General features: G+C 34.1%; 1 protein-coding gene across 1 annotated transcript; it reads left to right on the plus strand.

The window, feature by feature from the left end:
• Window positions 1–20,793: 20,793 nt before the first annotated feature.
• On the plus strand, window positions 20,794–21,486 carry LOC114760247 (chitinase 1-like). Its single transcript, XM_028949516.1, has one exon. It carries the CDS (start codon window positions 20,794–20,796, stop codon window positions 21,484–21,486), a length of 693 nt encoding a protein of 230 aa, XP_028805349.1.
• The last annotated feature ends 3,935 nt before the right edge of the window (window positions 21,487–25,421 follow it).

A 25,421-nucleotide genomic window follows, 5' to 3' on the forward strand; every position in this document is an offset into this window, starting at 1 on the left:
AAATTGCCCCTTTTGCATAAATCTTGAAAGCTGTTTAGTATCTTTAGAATTTTTTTCGTTTGCCATGGATAAAGAATTGTGTTATCTTTTGACAACCACACTTCTAAAATACTATTCTCTTCCTCGCACTCTCATTTATAATTAATTAAAAGCACCCTTTTTCCAAACGGTATTGTTAAAAATATATGTTAATTAACATATATTTTATAAATCGCTTTATGAACAGAGATATCAAAGCCTTCTAAACTTTTGCTTATAATGAAGAGTAACAGAGTATGTACATGCATGCCTTTTTACTTTTGTATGCAACAAAGAAAAAATTGGTTTGGCTTCATTCACTATGACATTACTTGTCTTCCTTTTCTTATCATGTGACTGTAAGTTGTCCATACCAAATTTTAGTAGTTTAAAATCTAATATGATATCCTACACTACAAAAAAAAAGACTTTAGGCGACGACTTTCGGCGGCAATAAAAAAAGTCGCCGCTGAAAGTGCACTTTGAGGGGCGACCTTTTTTGTCGCTGCTGAAAGTTTACCACTGAAAGTGCACTTTGAGGGGCGACCTTTTTTGTCGCTGCTAAAAGTTTGCCGCTGAAAGTTCGCCGTTGAAACTATGACTTTTAGCGGCAACAAAAATGTCATCGCTGAAAGTATACCTTTGAGAATTATTGGGTTCACTTTCAGCAACGACTTATAATGTCGCCGCTAAAAGGGTAATATAATAATATATTTTATTTTACAACATTAATAAACAAATTCAATCTGGCTCAACGGCAAGAAGATTGGACACGAAAGGAGGTGGTCACGAGTTCGAACCTTGAAGAAGACACATTTAAGGTGAAAATATTTGGATGATGACGTGGCGGGGAGGAGTGATATGGCAATGACGTGGAGGTGGCTAGTGATGATGTGGCGGCTGACGATGATGATGTGGCAGCCGGCAGTGATGACGTGGCATTAGTAAAGCTAATTCTTCTTAGGCATTACTCACTGAAAAGTCTTTTAGCGGCGACAAGAATGTCGCCGCTGAAAGTGTCTTTCCGCAGTGACAACTTCTAAAAGTCGTCACTGAAAGTTTTCAACCACAGCTGCTACGGCAACGACTTTTTAACGGCGACTTTTATACTTTCGCTGAGAGTCAATTTTTTTGTAGTGCTATTACCATATGTTTGGTATGAGGGAATTGGAGGGAGGAGAGCAGAGAAAAATTTTAATAAGCTTGATTTAAAAAATTAGAGAAATGAGATAATAAAATTTTAATAAAAAAAAAAAAAGATGTAAGATAAAAGAGTAAGCAAAATTAGTTAAAAGTTTTTAATCCCATTCTGCATACCAAAATGGTTCCTTTTACAACCTTGCACCCAAATTTCACGTACCTTCAAGATATTGAGAACGCAAATTAATCTATCTAGTTTTCATTTGAATGAATATTGTCCTCCCATATTATCTAGAGCCATTGATTTCAAAAATTGCAACTAGATCAACATTGCATCAACAAGTGCTTTATGGGCTTTGGGGGATTGGAATTCAAGAGAAGCTAAATTTTTTGCTTTGAGTTGACAGAATCTAGCTATTGTTCTATCTAATTGTTATTTTTAATTGCTTATGTTTCAGATCATTAGAGAGATTATGTTGCTTTGGATTATTAAAATGGAAGGACAAAATAGCTCCAATATAATGAATTTGAGGCACAATATCCATACAAAAATTGGATAAACAAAAGTTATTAATAGTCGGATGAGTGATATGAAAGAATAGCCTTGTTACTTGCTAAATGAAAGTTGTTAGTAGTTGTTAGAATAAAAAGACAATGGATCGAAAACATACCGGGTCGGATCTCAGGTCGGGTCGGTCGGATCTTCTTAGCTCATGCTTAAGCTAGACTATAAAAGTCTAAGCTTTTAAGTGCACAGCAGAGCACCTCTTTGCAAGAAAGAAAATAAGAGAGAGAGAGAGAGATATTGTAGGAAAGTTCTACTACTGAAGTGATTTGAACTGATGGGGGGAAGCCTCTATTTATAGCTTTTGTTAGGGGTATTTTGGGTAGCCAAAATATTCACTGAGCCCATCAGATAAAATCTGAGATAGGATATATAAATATATCCTTATTTCATAATATCATGATATTTGAATTCAAATCCAGAATCAATCACAATTAATTCTAAATATATATACTTAATATATAATATATATACTTAATATATATTTAATCTACACAATATAAAATATTAAATTAATTAGATTTATATCGTAACCGATTGGATATGATTCAGGGCTTTTGACCAAGTCAAACATATCACAATATCGCCTGGATATTTGACTGGTATATTCTCTTTATACCCGGTCAAACAATCCAGCCCATCAAGGGCGGATCCAAGCCCAAAATCCAACATCTCCCACTCGCACTTGATGGACTGCCCATCGTGCAATAGCTAAATCTTTCATTGCTTCATACTAGGTGTCTGCCATGACTGCATGGGCATGACGTCATCGATTCGGGTACTTGTGCACTAGGAATCCTTTATGTAGGACCAGCACACAAGAACACCCTTGGTGTACCTGCAAATTGTATGTTTATTGCCTCAAATGCCCTAATTTTATCCGTACACTTTACTTGTGGCATATCTAATCCCTCTCGAGTCATTTTGTTTACTCAGATTACCTTCCTATATGTATGGCATCCACACTTGCTTAGTTGTTCTGTTCAACCTGCAAGGGACATGTCACAGACACCAACGTAGATGTGTATTTCAGGATAAATCTTCCTTATTCATCATTTAGATTTGGCATAGTTGCTTTCCCAGTCTTGACCCATTAGATCGCATCATTCTTGACCATGGGGTTTAGACTAGAGTAGCTGTCACCAAACCAAAACCTTGTGATGCTGTCTAAGTCTTAAGGGCATTATGAAAGGTTTATTTCCTTTCTGGGACTCACGCCGTAATGGATCAGGGATCTTCCATCTACGTCCAATATTGCGGATTTGAGTGAGCTCATGCAGTATGAATTGCATGCTACGGCGCTCAATCCACCAGGTGGAGTATGTTGCTTTTGGTTTTAATAGCACCGTACAGACTTAAGTTCCAAATGCACTCCAACATTTGAACCAGGAGCTCTTTCATCACAACTATATATGACGTCTTACCAGTGAAGAGTTCCTTGTCTAGCTACAAGTCTCATAGATGACACATTATCCATGATTCGGCCCAAACTTTTATGGGTCTCATCTCAGTCTAGCTGAGGCAACATCTGTGCAGTGATTCTTCTCTACCATCTCATGGTGATCATCTGCTGTCAAACCTTTTATGTCCCATGAGAACATAGCAAGGCGGCTGCTCGTGTGAGTGATCTAATCTTGTGACCTGTACGACATTTTTGTATTGCATACCTCGTGCCTATGCATGTATAAATACACAAATGTATATGCAAGAAAAATTTCCTTGAACTAGATAAAATGCATTGAATTACTAAGTAAGAGGAAACATAAAGTTCAGTACAACATGCCTTGTGCCTGCATATTTGAAAAAGGATCAAAAAGAAAAAGGAGTTCAATACATCATGCTCTACGCATGCCCAAGGCCTTTACATGCTTGACGAAAGGATCTCTAGCTATAGGCTTGGTTAGGGGATCTGCCAACATCTTATGAGTGGACAAGTATTGAACTGTCACTTGTTTCTTAGCGATCATATCCCTTACAAAGTGATATTTTATGTCTATATGCTTAGTACGATTGTGGTACTTAGGGTCCTTTGCATGGGCTATTGCTGCTTGACTATCGCAGTGAATCAGAGTTGGTCCCTCACTCCCACCATGGATTCCCAATCGTACTAAGAATCTTTTGAGCCACACAGCTTCTTAGACAGCTGCAGAACATGCTACATATTCTGCTTCCATGGATGAAAGAGACACACATGTTTGTTTCTTATTGCTCCAGGAGATTGCTTCGTTATTCAGTAGGAAAGCATAGCCTGACGTCGAGTGTCGCTCGTCCAGGTCTCCTGCCCAATCAGCATCGGAATAACCCTCCGCACGAAGGCCATTTCCTTGATAGCATAACTCATAGTCCATGGTTCCTTTTAGATATCTCATAATCCTCTTTACAGCTTCCCAGTGTTTTACTCCTGGATTGGATAGGAATCCGCTCACAAGTCTGACTGCGAAGCATATGTCTGGCCTAGTACACAACATGGCGTACATTAGGCTGCCAACAGCACTTGAGTATGAGACTCTCTTCATGCGTTCTATATCACATTGTTTTGTAGGGCGCATTTCCTCGCTTAGGTTATGTCCCTTAACTACAGGGGTACCCGTAGGCTTACAGTCTCTCATATTGAAACGCTCAAGAATCTTTGTTATGTATGCCTTTTGCAGCAATTTTCTAGCATGATCTCTTCTTATCTTAACACCTAAGATATATTCTGCTTTGCCCATGTCTTTCATCTCAAAGTTCAAGGATAACCACTTTTTGATCATCTTTATTAGCTTAAGATTGGTACCAGCCAGTAGTATGTCGTCGACATAGAGGGATAGAATGACAAAGTTATCTCCAAACCGCTTGATATAAACACAGTGATCTTTCACGATCATTTCAAAGTCATAGGAGCTTATAGCTTTGTGGAACCTTAAGTACCACTGCCTAGATGATTGCTTGAGTCCATAAATGGATCTCAAGAGTTTACAAACCTTTTGTTCGTTCCCTTTCTATATGAAGCCCTCAGGCTATTTCATATAGATTTCCTCATCTAGTTCTCTATTCAGGAAAGCGGTTTTTACATCCATCTAATGTAACTCTAAGTCAAAACTTGCTACTAGAGCCAGTATCAGTCATATCGAGTTGAAACGTACAACAAGTGAGAAGGTGTCTCTGTAATCCACTCCTTCCTGTTGTGTATACCCTTTGGCAACTAACCTAGCTTTGGGTTTGTCAGTTGATCCATCAGCCTTACGTTTATACTTGAGAACCCATTTGCTCCCAATTGTCTTTCGGCTAGGTGGTAGATCAACTAATTCCCATACTTGGTTGGACTCCATGGAATCCATTTCCTCTTGTAAGGCCTTCTGCCATTTTTCTTTAGCAGGTCCTGTTAGTGCTTCTTTAACACTTACAGGTTCTTCTTCATTGTTTTCTAGACTAACGATGAAGGTTGCTCCTTCAATTGAGAAGCGTCTCCTAGGAGTTTTGTCTCTGCTACTTCTCCTAAGTGGGGTTGCTGTAGGACTTTCTTCCTGTGGCTGGGTTAAACCTTGTTGTGAAAATGACTTAACCCTCCCACTCGGATCAGTAGACTGAGGAACACTTTGTTGTACCTCATTGCTATCATCCTCATAAAGACAACTTGTTCGATCAATACTCCCTCTGCTAGGAAATTCGGTTTCTATGAATGTTGCGTCCCTTGACTCTATTTCAGTCACTGAGCCATCATCATTTTCACCAATAAAGACATACCCCTTAGAGTTCTCAGAGTATCTTATGAAGATACACTTTTTGCCCCTTGGTTCTAGCTTGTCATACTTATGGGAAAAATCATGAATGTAGGCCGCTGACCCCCATGATCTTAGGATGCTTAGATCTGGTTTGCGGTTTGTCCATGATTCATAAGGGGTTGTGGTGACTGATTTAGAAGGCACTCGGTTCAGTATGAATGTGGCAGTTAAAAGAGCATCTCCCCAATATGAGGCTGGAAGCTCAGCTTGTGCCATCATTGATCTAACCATATCAAGGAGAGTTCTGTTTCTCCTTTTAGCAACTCCGTTTTGTTGAGGAGTGCCGGGGATTGTTAGTTGCCTAGTAATACCCCTTTCTTCACAGAGCTCCTTGAACTTATCAGAGAGGTATTCTCGACCTCAGTCAGTTCTTAAGGCTTTGATTCTTGAACCTAGCTGATTTTCCACTAGATTGAGATATTTTCTAAAGCACTCTAATGCCTCAAATTTGTGGGAAATCAAGTAAGTATAGCCATATCGGGAAGAATCATCGATGAAGGTAATAAAATACCATGCTCCATGACGTGCCCTAACACTCATTGGTCTGCAAATATCAAAGTGTACCAATTCAAGAGGATGGTTAGCCCTGGTTGCCTTTCTAAAAGGTTTCCTTGTGCTCTTGCTAGTAAGGCAATGTTCACATAGAGACATTTCCTTTTTGGACACGTTTCCTAGCAAACCCTCTTTTGCTAGTTTGGTCATGCATTCTTGACCAATATGTCCTAATCTAGCGTGCCATATATCGTAATTGACATCGGAAGAAAGTGCATAGCAAGAACTAGAAAAATTGTCATTGAAATTCTCTAAAACAAAGAAACCATCCGAAACATAACCAGAAACTGAAAAATTGGTCCCATACGAAATGTCTACTGTGAAATCATGGAAAAAGACATTAAAATGAAATTTAACTAAGGAAATAACAGACACAAGATTTTGTCAGATTTCCGGAGCGTAGAGGACATTTTGCAGGACTAAGGTTTTTCCTCCATGCAGGGTCAGCTCACAAGTACCAATCCCTTTGACTTCTACTCTCGCGTTTTTCCCAACATAAAGCCATCTGCTTCTTGCTGGTAACCAATGAAATTCTGTGAAGTTGCCACAATCCTTGCTCACGTGGTCCGTGGCCCCTGAGTCTATAATCCAAACAGGATTAGTTTCATCAATAAACGCAGTGCTAGAAACATAAGAGAAATGTATTGAATCTGAATCCAATACCTTTTTCTGCTTAGGGCAGTCTTTGGCATAATACCCCTTTTGTTGGCAAGCATAGTATTTGATGGTTGCTATGTTCCGCTTCTTTGCAGGTTTCTTGCCTTTCTTGAAGGGATTCTTTCCCTTCTTCACTTTAGGGCCGCCTTTCTTATTTTGAGAGCTTTTGCTTCTCTTGGACTGGTTTTGGGAGGTTGCCCCTCCCTTTCCTTCAGTTAAATATGCCTTACTGATAGGTTTCACAGTTTTCATCCGGTCATCCTCCAGTTAGAGGTGGCGAGCTACATCAGCAAAGGTTTTTATACTCTCGTTATGAGTAATGGTGTGCTTGATGGTATCCCAACTTGCTAGGAGAGATCTCATGACAGCTTGAATCTGTTGCTCATTAGATAAGGCGCCTCCGGCTTCCTTAAGCTCCCTGATTAAGTTCTGCATTGCCCTTAGGTGATGCCTTATGGGAATGTTAGGACCCAGCTTGAAATTATCAAGTTTGACGGTGAGTCTCCTAAGCCTCGCAGCAAAGGTACCGTCAAATTCGGATTTCAGCGCTGCCCACATGGCAGAGGCAGAAGGGTGTGTTTCGAATTGCACCAAAACACACTTAGCATAGTAGTTATGGTGATAGTGTCCCTTTTTTTCCAGGCCGCATAGCCGTCTTGGTCCCTTCGTGATGCATTCGCCTCAGGCTTTGGAAGAAAAGTAGTCAGCACATCAGTGACTTCTTGTTCGTCGAGGACATATGATATCTTACGACGCCACATGCTGTAATTGTCTCCATTCAGCTTGTCACCTCCTACGAGGTCAGCTATAATGGACTTGATTCCTCTTTGAGACATCGTGCTATCACATAGACAATAATGCATTTTAGTACGGTATGCAACATACACGTTATTCAAGTAGGTCATAGGTCGTCCGGGTAAGAGTCTTACCATTTTCATGATCAGGAGACAACTAGGTTGGCTCCCATCCCATTACTCCTGGTTAGTCTCTTACCTTTTTTATCTCTGACTTTCCTTGAACATATCCCAAATTTGAGTTTTCCTCATGAAACTCCCACTCAAATAAAGCATTTAAAATAAAAAAACTTTATTTAATGAAGCATAAATGTTTACAAAAATTTGGATAATCCAAAAATAAAATCTCAAAGAGTAAACATAAAATGAAAAGGGAAAAATAAATGTAAACAAAAAGTCATTCGTTCATGATATATTTTATCATGGGTTCTCTCAAACTCTCTTTAACATCTTTCTAGCATCTACAAAGACTTTGTTTAAAAAATCCTTCACTAACTATGTGTCCCCTCCTTGCCAATTCCTCTCTGTATTGGATTGTAATGTTTGAGAAAAAGAGTGAGTCTTGCTCATTGAAAATTTGTTTAGCATAATAACTCAATTTTAAAAATAGACACTTTTGATGCGTGTATTCATCAGCATGTCTTTTTGCTATTTGTTCTCTTAAATTTATGTCCTTGGGTCTGCAGAATTCTTCCTCTTGTTGGTCAGGAACACATTTTCTTTTACCATTGCTCCCCTTAGGTACATTAGAGTTTACTTGTGATTGAGGCGCTTTTCTTTTATTTGTACTTTCTTCAGCATAATAATTTGAAGACTTCGGAGCTTCAGAAAGAGGAGAATAAGTTGGATATATTTCAAAAGATTGGTTAGAATTTGAGTTTGCCATTTCCTAAACCAAAAAAAAAAGTTAAGAAAAATATAAAAAATAAATACTCAACATTTATTTTCCATTTTTCGTACCCAAAAGATCATAAAAAATAAGCACATAATATATCAATTTGTAGCTCATGATTTTAGAAATATTTCAGGTCAAACAGGGCTCAAAAATAGGCCCTCACACACCCTCACACACCCCAATAAACATTCCCAAAATTTTTTTTTATTTTTTATTTTTTATTTTTTTAAAATAACGGGTAGGTTTGCCCACTCTCGGGACCGGCACGTGTCATACACGCGCCGCCTTTCCGGCCTCTCGCCGTTACCTGACCTATTCCATCTGATTCTTCACGTCTTATGGAATCTATACATATGCCTTTTATGACCAAAAGGTCCCTAGGTGGACCCCACGCGCGTTGTGGGCGCGTCTAAAAAAATTTCAAAAAAAACTTTTTTAAAGTTTTTTTTTTAAAAAATTTTTTGGGTCGGGTCAGTCTACGGACCCGACTTCCAGGGAGGATCTGGGCCACCAGACCCGAAATGCAGCTTTTCACTTCAAGTGAAACGCTGTGTCTTGGCCAGCCCAAAACGACGCCGTTTTGGGCTCGTTTTGGGCTGGTTAGGTCGTCCCTGACCTCCAGCCGGGTCGCCCTACCTCTGAGCTCTGTTTTATGCACTTTAGGTGTCTATGAACTCGTATTTTCATGCTCTACAACTCTATGGGCTCTTTTTTTTTTTTTTTTTATAAAAACATCATTTTTAAAGACCCAAAAACAGGATTGTACGGCCGACACTGGAGCTTTTTGGAAAAAGGATTTTGATGACGTTTTTGAACCTTACGGCATTACAGGTAATGTTTTCGAGCTTCAAATATATATACAAAGTGTGTATTCGAGTTTAAAACACAAGCACATCAAATTCGAATGGTACATTGGCATATTAATGGCAGCGGAAAAAACAAATAACATATATAATGAAAGCCTCAAGATCATCGTGGCTCTGATGCCAATGTTAGAATAAAAAGACAATGGATCGAAAACATACCGGGTCGGATCTCGGGTCGGGTCGGTCGGATCTTGTTAGCTCTTAAGCTAGACTATAAAAGTCTAAGCTTTTAAGTGCACAGCAAAGCACCTCTTTGCAAGAAAGAAATAAGAGAGAGAGAGAGATATATATATATATAGTAGGAAAGTTCTACTACTGGAGTAATTTGAATTGATGGGGGGAAGCCTCTATTTATAGCTTTTGTCAAGGGTATTTTAGGTAGCCAAAACATCCACTGAGCCCATCAGATAAAATCTGAGATAGGATATATAAATATATCCTTATATCATAATATCATGATATTTGAATTCAAATCCAGAATCAATCACAATTAATTCTAAATATATGTACTTAATATATATTTAATCTACACGATATAAATTAATTAATTTAATATTAAATTAATTAGATTTATATCGTAATCGATTGGATATGATTCAGGGTGTTTGACCAAGTCAAATATATCACAATATCGCCCAGATATTTGACTGGTATATTCTCTTTATACCCAGTCAAACAATCCAGCCCATCAAGGGCGGATCCAAGCCCAAAATCCAACATTAGTTAATGAAATATAGTCAATACCTACATAACAGTAGTAAATGACCTGAAAGAGTGGTTTTGTTACTTGTAAACTGAAGTTTTAATATATGTTGAAATGTAATTAATACCTAAACAAAAGTTGTGACTGCCCAGTTATGCATAGTAGGGCCAATGATGAAATCATCTTCAAGACATAAAATAAATGCATGTAATTAGATATTGCAGCCACTAAGCAAAGAAGCCATGTGAGGTTGGGAGGATTTTTATGGAGAGGAAGGCCTCTTAGAATTAGCCACGACTTGAGCGTTTGACGGGACTTATATAATCTACTACATTCTGTCTTACTAAGGAGATCCAATTGATCAAATTGCATAAGCTGATGAATCTACTAATATTAGTTAAAAAAAGTGAATAATCTCTCCAGTTCACAATAATAAAAAAAATTTTTGGTTGTCAATACATGTCAACTTGTTGAATTTATTATATGATTCTATGATTTTACTATAATTTATTGTTTGCAAATTGTTGTTTTCTTGAAAAATTTATATAATAAATAAGGGTTAAATTGAAAAGCAAACCTGTATTTTATAACCTAATTTTGAAATTTATGTATTGTTGGGTACAATGTTTTCAAATCCGCACTGAACCGTCAAACCGGTCTGGCTAGTGATGAAAAAAATACGACTTGTTTTTCTATGTTCAGACTGCTTGAGGAGTTGAACCGCGTTGAACCGTTTAGACCTGGCTATTGAGTTAGGAACAGGACTCAGACCATGATCTAGAGCGGTTTGTAAGGAACCGTCCGGCTTGGAGCTGTTTGGATTTCTCCATTAACGATGGAAACGAAAAAGGAGAAGAAAATAAGAGAAAAAACAAAAAATCTCAAAGGAAAAAAAAGGCTGATTTTTTTTTTAATTTAAGCAAGAATTTAAAAACGTTCGTCTTACACGTTCTTTACTCTTTCTTCCATTTGCAAGTTTAAAAAAATTTTGAATTTTTGGGGCTGACAAGTTATTTTATTATTTTAAAAAGAGAACGAGTGGCTGGATTGGTTCAGAAAAAGGAAGGAATAGTGGGAAAGCAGGAGAGTTGGGGCTGGAGAAGCCATAAAAAGGAAAATTAGGATTACTGAAGCGAGGAGGTGAGAGGTGCCGATGTGGGAGCCGCACTGTTGATCGGTTTGAGTTGAAAAATTATTTTTTAGATATATTGATATAAATTTTGTCCTTGAACAACATTAACTTAGTCCACGTAATTGCTATAAAATCTCAATAATATAGGATTTAGACAAGGGATTGGGTTTAGTCAAAATTAGATTCAGTCTTAAATATAAAATCTTAATTTAGTCTATTTATCATTTTTCCTAAACTAATTACTGGGAAATTTACAACAAAATGTCCAATTTGAGGAAGATCAAATTGGTTAAAATATAATTTGATTAGGTCGGCTAAGGTAATGTTGTGCAAGATTAAAAATTTGTTAGTGCTGAACTTCATCAAAGAGGAAGGTGAATTAGGAGGTAGTATTATACGGAAAAATAAAATCTTAATGACAGAAGCAGTGAATGCAATAGAGTAAATCGGAGGCTATTGGAATCAAAGAGGAGAAACAACATGCAGATAATTTACACCGATTCTTCTATTTAAATGTGACTTCTTGTAGAGTATTTTCTTTCTTCTCCACAATCTCATTTAATATAAATAAAGTTGAAAAAAATTAATTTTTAATTCGTGAAAAGTTTAATGAGTTAACTACTATTTCTTAATTCTGATGAATTAGTTAATGTGACTTATCTTACTGATAAGAGGGACTGAGGGAGTACATTTTGCATTCACATGATAATCATCTACATTTTCACTGGCGCAATCATATATAATAAATGAATGTAGTTATAAGTCAGCTTCTCTTGTCTGAAACTAAGGGGGGAAAAATGTGTGGATGCAAACGATATCTCTAATTAGGATAATGCATATTGTCTCTCCAACCAATCTCCAACCAAGTTAATTACTCACTTTGATTTACATTTTTCATTCACATGATAATTATGTACTTTTGCACAAATTATGAAAACAGAATTTTCCCTTTGCATAAATCACGAGAGCTATTTAGTATCCTTAGATTTTTTTTTTTGGCCATGGATTAAGAATAATATCATCTTTTCACAAACACACTTCCTTATAAAATGCTATTCTCTTCAACACAGTCATTTTTAATTAATTATAAGTATCCTCTTTTCAGACAGTATTATTCTTGAAAATACGTAGTAGTTATAACGTATATTTTATAAATGGTTTTATTAATAAAAATATCAAAGCCTTCTAAAATTTGTCTTATAATGAAGAGTAACAAAGTATGTACATACTACCTTTTTACCATCACAAGTTATAGGTTACAACTACTCTCGTATGAAAAAGAAAAAATTGGTGTGGCTTCATTCATTACGACATGACTTGTCTTCCTTTTCTTATCATGTAGTTCTAAATTTCTAATGGTCCATTCCAAATTTTAATAGTTTAAATTCTTACCCGATATCCTGCTGCAATTAAAGACCCACCACTCGTCTTGTTTTAAATTCACTACGCTCGGCGAAGACTTTGAGGTTGACCTGAATACAATATGATGCATTGAAGACTTGAATTTCAATTTGTTATGGATAGTAGTAATAACAAAACTGTTTATAATTATCTATTTGATTGAAAAAGGATTGTGTTAAATATTCTGCATACCAGAATTATGCCCTTTACAACCTTGCACACAAATTTTACTTGCCTTCGCGAATATTAACAACGCAATTCAATCTATCTAGTTTTCAGTTAAATGAATATTATCCTCCCAAATTATCTAGAGCCATTTAATACACAATTCCAACTAGATCAACATTGCATCAAGAACTGTTTTATGGGGTTTTGGGGGGCTGGAATTCACGAGAAGCTAAAAATTTTTTCTTTATAGAAGTTAACAAAATTCAGCAATTGTTCTGTCTAGTTATTGTTTTTAATTGCTTATGTTTCGTCACTAGAGAGATTATATTGCTTTAGATTATTAAACTGGATGGACAAAATAGCTCTAATAAACTGAACTAGAGGGGCAATACCCATATAGAAGTTGGCTAAACAAATGTTGTTAATAGTGAACGAAATATAGTCAATACCCATACAAAAATTACTAATGATCTGAATAAGAGGTCTTGTTACTTGCTAAATGAAAGTTATTAATAAATATTGAAATATAGTCAACATCTATATAAAAGTTGTGAATGACTAGCTTATATATATTACACACACATATATATTGTATAATGTTGATAACAAAGCATTGGTGGCTTAATGGCCATCATTAATTTTGATACAATTCACCAAGTGGTGGTGGGATCAAATTCCACCTCCATTGCTTTCCCAAAAAAAATTTCTCCTTTGTTACCAAAAAAAAAAAAATCTCCTCCTGGTGATAGACGCTGGAGTGTTGGCGGGGTCTTTTGGCTAGGAAGTTGAAAACCTTTTCCTTTTTTAATATGAGGAGCATTTCTGTAAATAAAAAAAAAACTTCTATTTAAAAATCTCATTTTAAGTTTTTCTTCCCTTTTTTCATTTTCAAGTGTGAGCTTCCCTTTTCGTCCTTTGATATTTTCAAACTACGTTTTTTGAGCCATTTCCTCCTTATTTTATTCCACCAACGACTTCTATTAACAAGAAATACAATCAAAGGACTTGATATAATATTTATTATATCTAGCAAAGCACATATTCATGTTTAGTTAACTACATATTGTTTTTGCCAAAATAAATATGTTTTTAATTCTTAATTCTTGATATAGACATAGGAAACTAACGAAAGCTATTCTCTTTAGAATTTTTTTAATACATATTGTGAAAGTTATTAATACATATTGAAATACAGTCAATACTTGTATAAAAGTTGTGAATGACTAGTAATTAAAGCTAAGTGGCTAACTTATATATACATATATTGTATGATGTTGATAACAAAGCATTGGTGGCTCAATAGCCATCCTTAATTTTGAAACAAATCACCAAATGGTAGTAGGATCAAATTCTACCTTCACCACTTCTCCAAAAAAAAATTCTCCTCCCGCTGCTGGATGCTGGAGTGTTGACAATAGCAGGGGCTAGCCGCCGGTGGCGTATTTTGGCAAGGAAGTCGGAAAACCCTTTTTTTCCAAATTAAGGGGCATTTCTGTAATTGAGCTTCAATTTAAAACTCTCATTTTAAGTTTTCCTTCCCCTTTTTTCATTTATAAGTGTTAACTTCCCTTTTTCGTCTTTTGATACTTTCAAACTACTTTTTGAGCCATTTTCCCCTTATTTTATGGCACCAACGACTTCTATTAACAAGGAATATAGTCAAATTTTATATAATATTATATTATATCTAGCAAAACACATATTCACGTTTAGTTAACTCTATATTATTTATGGCAAAATAAATATTCTTTTAATTCTTAATTCTTGATATAGACATAGGAAACTAACAAAAAAATGCAACTTGAGAGAGTGTGCAAATGAAAATTTTTCAATAAAACTTAACATAGTTTATAATATTTTTAAGAGTAAAATACGCTAATCTCTTTTTTCTGAAATCAAGAAAAAATTGGTTAGGCTTCATTAATTATGATGTGTGTGTATGACGCAAGCAGTGGTGATGATTAGTGCTGACATCATCTTGAAGACATAAAATAAATGCATGTAATTCGTTGTTGCAACCGCTCGGCAAAGAAGCCATGTGAGGTTGGGAGCATTTTGCATGAAGGATGAAGGGCTCTTGTAATTAGCCAAGACTTGAGAGGTTGACTTGACTCATAATCTAAGGAAAATTGTCCTGAGGTTCCAAAGAAGATAAAATATTGTAAAAAGTTTCTGTTAATCTGATAATTGCTTTAGAGTTCTAAAAGGATTTGACTGCAATAATGAAAAGGAAAAAAAAAAAAAAAAACCTTGTTGCCCCTAATACAGAAAAAGTATTGAAAAGAGAGAGTTGCCAAAACAGGCCGCTATAGTTGTCGATGTTGTTATTAAAAGTCAATGATTACTAATATAAAATTATAAAATCACTTGTCATTAATTAACTCTTCACATTATAAGGGATAATTGACTTTTACATTATCATCAAGAAGTATTAGTCTAGATGATATGTCAATATTACTTGTCATTATGTAGTTTGAAATCATATTTTTTCAAATTTATATCAGCAGATAAATTGACAACTATTGTGACATATATTGCCAACTATTACAGCCTACTTTGACAACTCTCTCTTTTCAACACTTTTTTTTTCTTACTAGAGGCAACAAGGTTTTTTTTTTTTTACTTTTTAATTATTACAATCAAATCCTTTTGGGACTCCAAAGTAATCGTTAGATTTCTATGGATTTTTTTGTAGTATTTTGTCTTCTATGGGACACCAGTGTAATTTTTCCTATAGCCTACTACATGCATTCTGTCTTTTTTCTAACCAAAATTTATTGTTTTGCAAATTGTTATCATAATTTATTGTGTTGCAAATTGTTATTTTCTTGAAAAATGTATATAATAAATAAGGGTAAAATTGAAAAGTAATCAAACTTGGTATGTCTTTTAATTTCTGCAATTAAACCTATATTTTATAGCCTAATTTTGAAATTTATGTGTTGTGTGGTACAACGTTTTCAAACCCGAACTGAACCGTCGAATCAGTCCACCTAGTGACAGAAAAATGCCACTCATTTTTTATGTTCAGACTGCCTGAGGAGTTGAACCACATTGAACTGTTTAGACCTGGCTATTGAGTTAGGAACAGGACTTAAGCCACGATCTAGAGCGGTTTACAAGGGTTGGAGCAGGAAGGAAAAGAAAAATAAGAGAAAAACAAAAAATCTAAAAGGAAAAAAAGGCAGACTTTTTAATTTTTCTCATCCACCTGACATGAATCAATGACAATGAGACAGACGATGGATAAAACTGAGGAAAGAAATGACAAAGAAGCAAGAAAGGCAGTCGAGATGCGACTTAGGCACCATTCTTGCCAAGCCAATTTTGAGTTATCCTTAAACATACGTCTCATGTCATTTTGTCTCCTCAATTTCCTTTCCTCCCTTCAATTTTAGAATTTATTTTACTGTAACTAATTGATTTAAAAACTATATTTTATATTATATTTATTTAAAATAATTTATATAAAGTTAAACATGTGGTGTTTAGCATATTATTATATACTTTCAATTATTATATTCCTAAGTAAAAAAAAATATTTTGCTGTTGCAGCCCAAAATAGTTGTCGATAATTTTAAATGAAAAGCTGTATAAATAAAATTCAAATATTACATGAGTTTATGGAGGCCAAAAAGCTTTATTAAAAAAAAAAAAGAAGAATGTATAAGAAATATTAAAATAGCCACAGCCCGTTAGATTAAAATAAATTCAAAGTTGATCTTGTTAACGTTTTAATAAAATGGACTAATTTTGCTATGTGTTTTTATCTCATGATATGGTTGGGCTAGTTATGATGTAATGTGTATAACCTCTCGCATTTTATACCTTGATAATACACATGATTGAGTTGCTTAATGGTATGTTCATGTGCTCCTTTTCCATGGCATGATAGTATAAGGGAATGCATGAAAATATTAATGAAGCATATGATCGCATGAATGGTAGTTGGATAAAGCATGTAGAGTATATTCAATAACATTGGAGTTAGATAAGGGATTAGATTTGGTCAAAATTAGATTCGGTCCTAAATATATAATCTTAATTTACTCTATTTATCATTTTTTTAAACTAATTACTAGGAAATTTACAACAAAATGTCCAATTTGAGGAAGATCAAATTGGTTAAAATATAATTTGATTCGGTCGGCTAAGGTAATGTTGTGCAAGATTAAAAATTTGTTAGTGCTGAACTTCATCAAAGAGGAAGGTGAATTAGGAGGTAGTATTATACGGAAAAATAAAATCTTAATGACAGAAGCAGTGAATGCAATAGAGTAAATCGGAGGCTATTGGAATCAAAGAGGAGAAACAACATGCAGATAATTTACACCGATTCTTCTATTTAAATGTGACTTCTTGTATTTTCTTTCTTCTCCACAATCTCATTTAATATGAATAAAGTTGAAAAAAAATTAATTTTCAAGTTCTGACAAGTTTAATGAGTTAATTACTATTTCTTAGTTCTCATAAATTAGCTGATGTGACTTATATTATGGATTAGAGGGAGTACATTTTGCATTCACATGATAATTATCTATATTTTCACTGGTGCATAATAAATGAATGTAGTTATAAGTCAGCTTCTCTTGTCTGAAACTAAGGAAAAAATGTGCGTGGATGCAAACGATATCTCTCATTAAGACACCATAATGTACGCAAATTGTCTCTCCAACCAAGTTAATTACCCACTTTGATTTACATTTTTCATTCACATGATAATTATGTTCTTTTGCACAAATCATGCAAACAAAATTGCCCCTTTTGCACAAATTACGAAAGCTATTTAGTATCTTTAGAATTTTTTCCCCATGGATTAATAATCATGTTATCTTTTCACAAACACTCTTCATCATAAAATGCTATTATGTTCCACACACTCATTTTTAATTAATTAGAAGCATCCTTTTTTCAAACGGTATTCTTGAAAATATATTTTAATTATAACGTATATTTTATAAATAGAAATATCAAAGCCTTCTAAAACTTGTCTTATACTGAAGAGTAACAGAGTATGTACACACTGCCTTTTTACCATCACCAGTTATGGGTTACAACTACTCTTGTATGAAAGAAAGAAAAAATTGGTGTGGATTCATTCGTTATGACATGACCTGTCTTCCTTTTCTTATCATGTAGTTCTAATTGTCCATTCCAAATTTTAATAGTTTAAATTCTTATCCGATATCCTGCTGCCATTAAAGATCCACCACTCGTTTTGTTTTAATTCACTATGCCCAGCCAAGACTTTGAGGTTAACTTGAATACGATATGATGCATTAAAGACTTGAGTTTTAATTTGTTATGGATGGTAATAATAACAAAACTGTTTATAATTATCTGTTTGATTAAAAAAGGATTTCATGTTAATCCTATAATTATAAATTGTAAAGTTGATTTGTAACTATATCTTGATATTTTTAATTCAGTTTCCCATTCATTATTTTAAATATTTTGCTTACCAAATTAAGTTATCCCTTTTTTTAGTATTTAGTTTCAATAAACTTTATCAATCAATTAATAAAGATAATAATTTTTTTTTTGAAAAAGAAGAAGAAGAAGACAAGGAGGAGGAGGAGAGCAGGTGGATGACAAAATTATATCACATTATCATAAGTATTAATCCAGATGATATGTCAGTATTACTTATCATTATGTAATTTAAAATCACATTTTTTTGAATTATATCAGAAGATAAATTGATAAGCGAAACAATAATATTGAAAATTATTACGATCTACTTTGACAACTCTCGTTTCAACACTTTTTTTACAAGGGACAGTAAGGTCTTTTTCACTTTTTCATTATTACAATCAAATCTCTTTGGAGCTCTAAAGTAATTGCTAGATTTTAGGGAGCTTTTTCTAGTATTTTGTCTTCTGTAGGACCTCAGTGCAATTTTCACTATAATCTACAACATGCATTCTGTCTTTTTTTTTTTTAACCACAATTTATTGTTTTGCAAATTATTATTCTCTTGAAAATATATATAGTAAATAAGGATAAAATTGAAAAGTAATCGAACTTGGTATGTCTTGTAATTTCTGCAATTAAACCTGCATTTTATAACCTGGTTTTGAAATTTATGTGTTGTTGGATACAACGTTTTCAAACCCGGACTGAACTGTCGAACCGCTCTACCTAGTGACAAAAAAATATGACTCCTTTTTTTATGTTCATACTGCTTGAGGAGTTGAACCACATTGAACCGTTTAGACCTAGCCATTGAGTTAGGAACAGAACTTAAGCACGATCCAGAGCGGTTTACAAGGGTGGGAGCTATTTGGATTTCTCCATCAACAATGGAAAAGAAAGAGGAATGAGAAGAAAAATAAGAGGAAAAAAATTTAAAAGGAAAAAAAATGCTGATTTGTTGTTTTTTCCCCCTTAATTTTTCTCATCTACCTGACATGGATCAATGGCATGAGACGGATAAAGGATAAAACTGAGGAAGAAATAACAAAGAAGCAAGAAAAGCAGACCGGATGCGACTTGGGCACCTTTCTTGCCAAGGCAATTTTGAGGTTATCCTTAAGCATACGTCTCGTCTCATGTCATTTTGCTGTCTCAATTTTTTTTTTTTTCCTCCTTCAATTTTAGAATTTATTTTAATGTAATTAATTCATTTAAAATCTATGTTTTATATTGTATTTGTTTAAAATAATTAATATAAAGTTAAACACGTGGTGTATTTAGCATATTATTACTTTCAATGATTATATTCCTAAGTAAAACAAACATAATATTTTGCCTGTGCCGCCCAAAACAGTTGTCGATAATTTTAAATAAAAAGCTTTATAAATAAAATTCAAATATTAAATGAGTTTATGGAGCCCAAAAAACTTGATTTAAAAAAAAAAGAATGTATAAGAAATATTGAGATAGCCACAGCCGGTTAGATTTAAAATAAAAGGAAAATGACCACAAAATACCATATGAATTTTAAAAAGACAAAGAAGGCATCCGGATAAACAAAATGACAAAGAAGACATCAGGTACCAATCTGTAATTTTGATTTTTGGCGTAAAAACCAAAATGCCCTTATTATGTTTTTTTACAGAAAAGTTGCCCAGCCCCTCAAAATAGATTACAAAACCCATTGACAAAATAGTAACTTTTACTATAAAATTGTAAATTCCACTATGTGTTTTGTAAAATTCAGCATGAAATTGTATTGTTTTTTTTACAAAAAAGTTGCTCAGCCCCTCAAAACAGGTTGCAAAACCTATTGACGAAATAGTAAATCTCACTATAAAAGTTGTAAATCCCACTATATGTGTTTTGTAAAAAAAAATTCGGTGTGGAATTATATTGCTTTTTATAGCAAAGCTGCCCAGCCTCTCGAAACAGGTTACAAAACCCATTAATGAAGTAGTAATTCTCACTATAAAAGCTGTAAATCCTACTATGTGTTTTGTAAAATTCAACGTGGGATTATATTGTTTTTTTACAGAAAAGTTGCCTAGTTCCTCAAAACAAGTTACAAAACCCATTGACGAAGTAGTAACTCTCACTATGAAAGTTGTAAATCCCACTGTGTCTTGTAATAATAAGGGCATTTCCATCTTCAGGCCAAAAATCAAAATTCCAGATTGGTACCTGATGTCTTTTTTGTCATTTTTTATTCGGATATGTTCTTTGTCTTTTTAAAATTCATATGGTATTTTGTGGTCATTTTTCCTAAGATAAATTCAAACTTCATCTTGTTAACGTTTTAATAAAATGGACTAATTGTGTTTATATATATAATGTTACTTGTAATTGAATTATCACATCCATTTGAACCACGCATGAGTCGCTAGCTTTTTATTTGTATCTGTATCTTGATTATTTTTAATTCAGTTTCCCATTCATTATTTTAAATATTTTGCTTACCAAACTAAGTTGTCCCTTTTTTTAGTACTTAGTATTAATAAACTTTATCAATCAGTTAATCAACATAATATTTTGCTTTGGAAAAAAAAAAAAAAAAGACCAGAAGAAGCAGAGAGCACGTGTATGACGGAGGGAGCAGTGACGTGAACATGCTAAGGTAAGCGGGTCCTGTGTGTGTATATATGGACAGGGCATGAAGAAGTTGAGGCACAACTCACATCAGATCAGTACCAACACCAAAATCAAATTGGCGGTGAAATACCATGTTTCGTGCTTACGCCCACACTTCCAGCCAATTTCTACCTCTGAATGGTGGGGAAGGCCAAGTCGTTCTGGCCTTCGTCATAGACATGGACGGAAGTGGAAAGTTCCAGCCCAATTTCAATGTCAAGGGCACTGAAATCAGCAGTTTCAAAAGCAACAATGGGAATAAATTCAAGTTTTTCTTGAGCATGGGAGGTTATAGCTTCAATCTCAGACCCGATAACGTCCCCACAGCCGTCACCACCCTCACAAGCCTCATCCAAAACCTCCATATTGACGGCATCGACGTTTACTACAAACAGATCGATAACTCTGATGCTGATAACTTTGTGGCTGTTATGTCGAGTGTGCTTAAGGGGCTGAAGGGAAAAATACCCACCCTTGAGGTCTCCCTCACTGTACCTCCTCCTTTAAATCGGGATTACTATGTGCCACTGTGGAACAGCGTCAAAGATCTTATTGATTATGTCATTTACCAGACCCACTCTACGGCAAGTCGTGTCAACGACGTAGGACAACTAGTGCAGATATTCCGACAACTAGATTATTCCGGCAAGCTCCTTGCTGGCCACAGCGTGTTGAACACCGACTGGAACACTGTCCCATTGCTCGTCTTCCATGGGGCCCATCCTGTCCTCCTCGAAGGAAACCTCATTTCTGGCATATCCGAGTGGGCTGCCAGCGGCGTCTGATGAACCTGAGATTTGAGGTTCATCATCCGCACGCACACCGGCATGCTTGCATGCTCTTATAATATATTACTAAATAAAGTATCACCGGCGACCCTGTGCGTGTGCTTGCTGTTTATGTCTGGTGGTTTAATTTGCATGTGAATTTCCTTTCGTGTCTGCTGTTGCTTGTTGCTACTGTGTTATTGGGTTTGTTTTATTATGTCTGTGTACGCATGAGTTGTATTATTAATAATAAAATTATCCAGTACTTGTGATTATATATTACTTATCCTCTGTGTGCTTTTTTCCTGAGCTTCTATGGTATTCATTTGCTACGTACCTAGCTGTGTGTTATATATATTCAATTACTATATATCCTTCCATCCGTGGAATGCCATTTTCGGGAACCACCACACAGTGCCAATGTAAATGAATGTAAATTACGATATGATTGTCATGGTGAAATCTACACTTTTCAAATACAGTTTTAATAGTATATAGATTTAAAATTTTCAACTAATGACTTTTTAATAAGAAATCATTTTTTGAAAAACTTACAGTTAAGATATTACATTTATTTTGAATCATATCCCCATTAAAGAAAACGTTTTTTCAAAAATAAAAAATGTAAATCTTGACTGTTCATATTAAACTTGAACCTTGGGATTTGATGAGTATTACAGTACTCATCATTACGATAATCACCAAAATAGGTTCGGCCTTATAAAACGGCTTCTAATTGTAATCTCAAATGAATCAAATGTGTTTTCATGATGCAACTCCATACCCCGACAGTTCATATCCCAAGTGCAACAATTACACGATCCACATTTGGGGCTTATAAAACTGCTTCTAATTTTGTTATACTACCTCCGATCCTTAATATAAGAACCTGTTTGACTTTTATTTTGGTCTTAAATATAAGACCCCAATCCACTTTGCCTCTCATATTTATACATTTTTTCCCAAAGTAGCCCTTCTAATAATAAGAATTCTAGTCAATACATTTGATTAGCAAGGATATTTTAGAAAAGAAACACATATTTATGACAAATAACTAACTCAACTTACTTCCTTAATCTCCTCAAATTAATCAACTGGCTCTTATAATTAGGACTGGAGGTAGTACATGTCCACTTCCAATCAAGTTTCATGAATTTTTAAAAGAATCTTCACTGGTTCCTAGGGGAAAAAACCCAACATATTGTAGGTGTATAAATTAAAAAATAGCTCAACACAAATAAATGATTACTGTCTCGTCAGAAGAAACTAAGGAAAATTCTAAAGCAATGTCGAAAACTTGTTACTTTTTCCGTCTTAAAATGATCGTCGCTATTTGTTGTGTTCCTTCATTCATAGCTATCATAACTTACTTTCAACACTCATATGTCCAAATCAAATTGTGTAAATGAAAATTTCCTTGTTTCCCCTCAATTATATTGCATATACAAAATTACTTTCAAAGTTTTACTTGGAATATTTGTTTTTGTTAGCCATAAAACATTATTATTTTATACAATAAAAGAGTTAAAAAAGCACAGGTAGATTATTACATGAGGTTTGGGCTACTTTCGCATAGTAAGATAGGCCCAATATTAGAAACCCATTTAAGTCTCACTTATTAAAGTGGAGAGTGGGCAGATTAGGGTTATGAGGAAGAGACCTCATTTGAGGAAGAATAGCAGCCGTTAAGGCAGAGAAGAAGAGAGAGGGAATCATTTTTGCATCTTCATAAGGCACTCTCATTGGTAAATCGATGTTTACATATTAACCATTGGATAAGGCTGAAATTTTGATAGCATGTTCGCAACATCCATGGGTCATTTTCAATTATTGGACTATTGATATTTATGGATGCATGGATGTAAAACTCATGGTCGACGTTACCGATTCGATTTGCATATTTAGTTATTGAATTAACCAAATGTTGTTTTATTGTTTTTTGAGTTTTAAAGGCTTAATATGGTGTCATTAATAGTCCTTATAATTTCATCAAATTTTTATTTTATTTTTGAAACGTTGATGTGATTATATTTAATTCTAAAAAACATTTGTATCGATGGTGAAATAATTCAAAATCTTAAATATAAAGTCTGAAACATGTAAAACAAAATAATCTCATATCTCATATATATAATATATAAAATAAATCCCTGAAAATTCTGAAAATTTTATGTTTTTCAATTTGATAATTCTCATAAAAAAAAAAAACCTTGACATCGACAGCTCAACAAATCTTTAACGTGCATGTGGACCCGCATGTCACTCCTCCCCTCTATATTATTTTAAACTTGTGTGTTTTTTAATTTGATAATTCCCATCAAATACACGTGCAGCCTTGTTGGTATATCACGACGGAGGAAGTTTGGTGAGCATTCGGTTTTTTTTTTTTTTTTTTTGTGAAAATCGAATTAACTGAAATATCAAAGAACACCAATTTTAAGTATCAAACCAAAACCCATTGATTAAATAAATTAAAAATGAATTAATCCAAATATTTCAGTTCAGTTAATTAGTTAAAGAAATATATATGTTTTGTCAGATCCCATGAAGAATAACTTAGCCATATATATGTGTGTGTGTGTGTGTGTGTGTGTGTGTGTTTTGATTCGCTGTCTCTAAAGTATTATTGGGTCATGTCTAAATAAAACGCAGAGTGCATATACTTAACTACACTGTTTGAACCTAATAAAACCTGTCTACTAATGAACACGTTATTCTAATGGTCATGTTTAGTATTACAAGAGATAATCCTCAAGTAATAAGGTTATGTGATTTACAAATGCGAGGAAATAATGAAAGATGAAAAACAGCACATAAAATTCAAAATATCATGGTATTTTACACGCGATAATTAACCAACTTCTTTTTCTTTGATTGAAAGTATATAGAGATAATCCTCAAATAAAAAGGATACGGTGACATCCTCAAATTCAAAATGAATTCTGTGCAGTGAAAACTATCTCTTTATCACAGCAACATGCACAAGAAATTAGCAATCACATATTAATTTACTATCTCTGGTATTTCATATAAGAGCTAAAGAAAATTAGTTAAGTTAATTATTAGTAATAAATAAATATTGTGTTTCCTAAAATATCTTCGCTAATCAAGTATATTAGTTAGAATTACCATTTGATAACATGTGCAACTAATACAAAAACTATACTAAAAAAAATAAATCAAAATGAGAGATAAAATAGATTGAGGTCTTATAAAAAGATAAAATTGAAAGTCAAACTAGCTCTTATATTAATAACCAGAGGTAATATTATTCACCATGATTTAGAGCTTTTTTTTCCCTATCAAGGAAGATAAATAAAAATATAAGGAGATTCTAAACAACCTGGTAAAAGAATCATTCAGTCTTGTGCATAAATTAGAAAATGGTGACAGTGGTTTGAAGAAAACAAAGATATAGTTTTATTTGAGGATTAGCTGCAACACCCCCTAATTTTCTGACTCAAGAAAAGTTAAAAAGAAAATTCATAAAATTATTTTAAGCCTAGGTAAAAAGGAGGCAATTATGGAATATTAATTTTGAAGGCTTAAAAATTTTATGAAAAAGTTTATGCTCCCAAAAATGACTTAAATAATTTTAAGGTTATTTGTCAGTGCAAAAATGATATATCTTTCTAGAAAATTCAAGAAAAAAAATAGCTAGGAATTTATATTTGAGGTGAAAAATTCAGGATAATTATTTTATGAGGTAAAGATACAAATTAAGGGATAAAATCTTTAAAATGGGTTAAGGATTAATTTTTGGAGTTAATGGCTTTTTTCTGGAAAATTCAAGAAAAATAGTTACTTGCGACCCAAAACTTTTAGAGAAACTATTTTATGGGTCAAAGAAGCTAACGGACAGGGAAAATCCATACAAATTGTGGAATAATTTCTAGGTATATTTTATATTTCCGAAAAATAGTAGAAATGGTGGAAATGGAAGAAAGGAAAGC

Source organism: Neltuma alba, unplaced genomic scaffold (genome assembly GCF_004799145.2).
Source record: "Neltuma alba isolate B1F8T4 unplaced genomic scaffold, ASM479914v2 tig00001633_pilon, whole genome shotgun sequence".
NCBI classification, from domain to species: Eukaryota; Viridiplantae; Streptophyta; class Magnoliopsida; order Fabales; family Fabaceae; genus Neltuma; species Neltuma alba.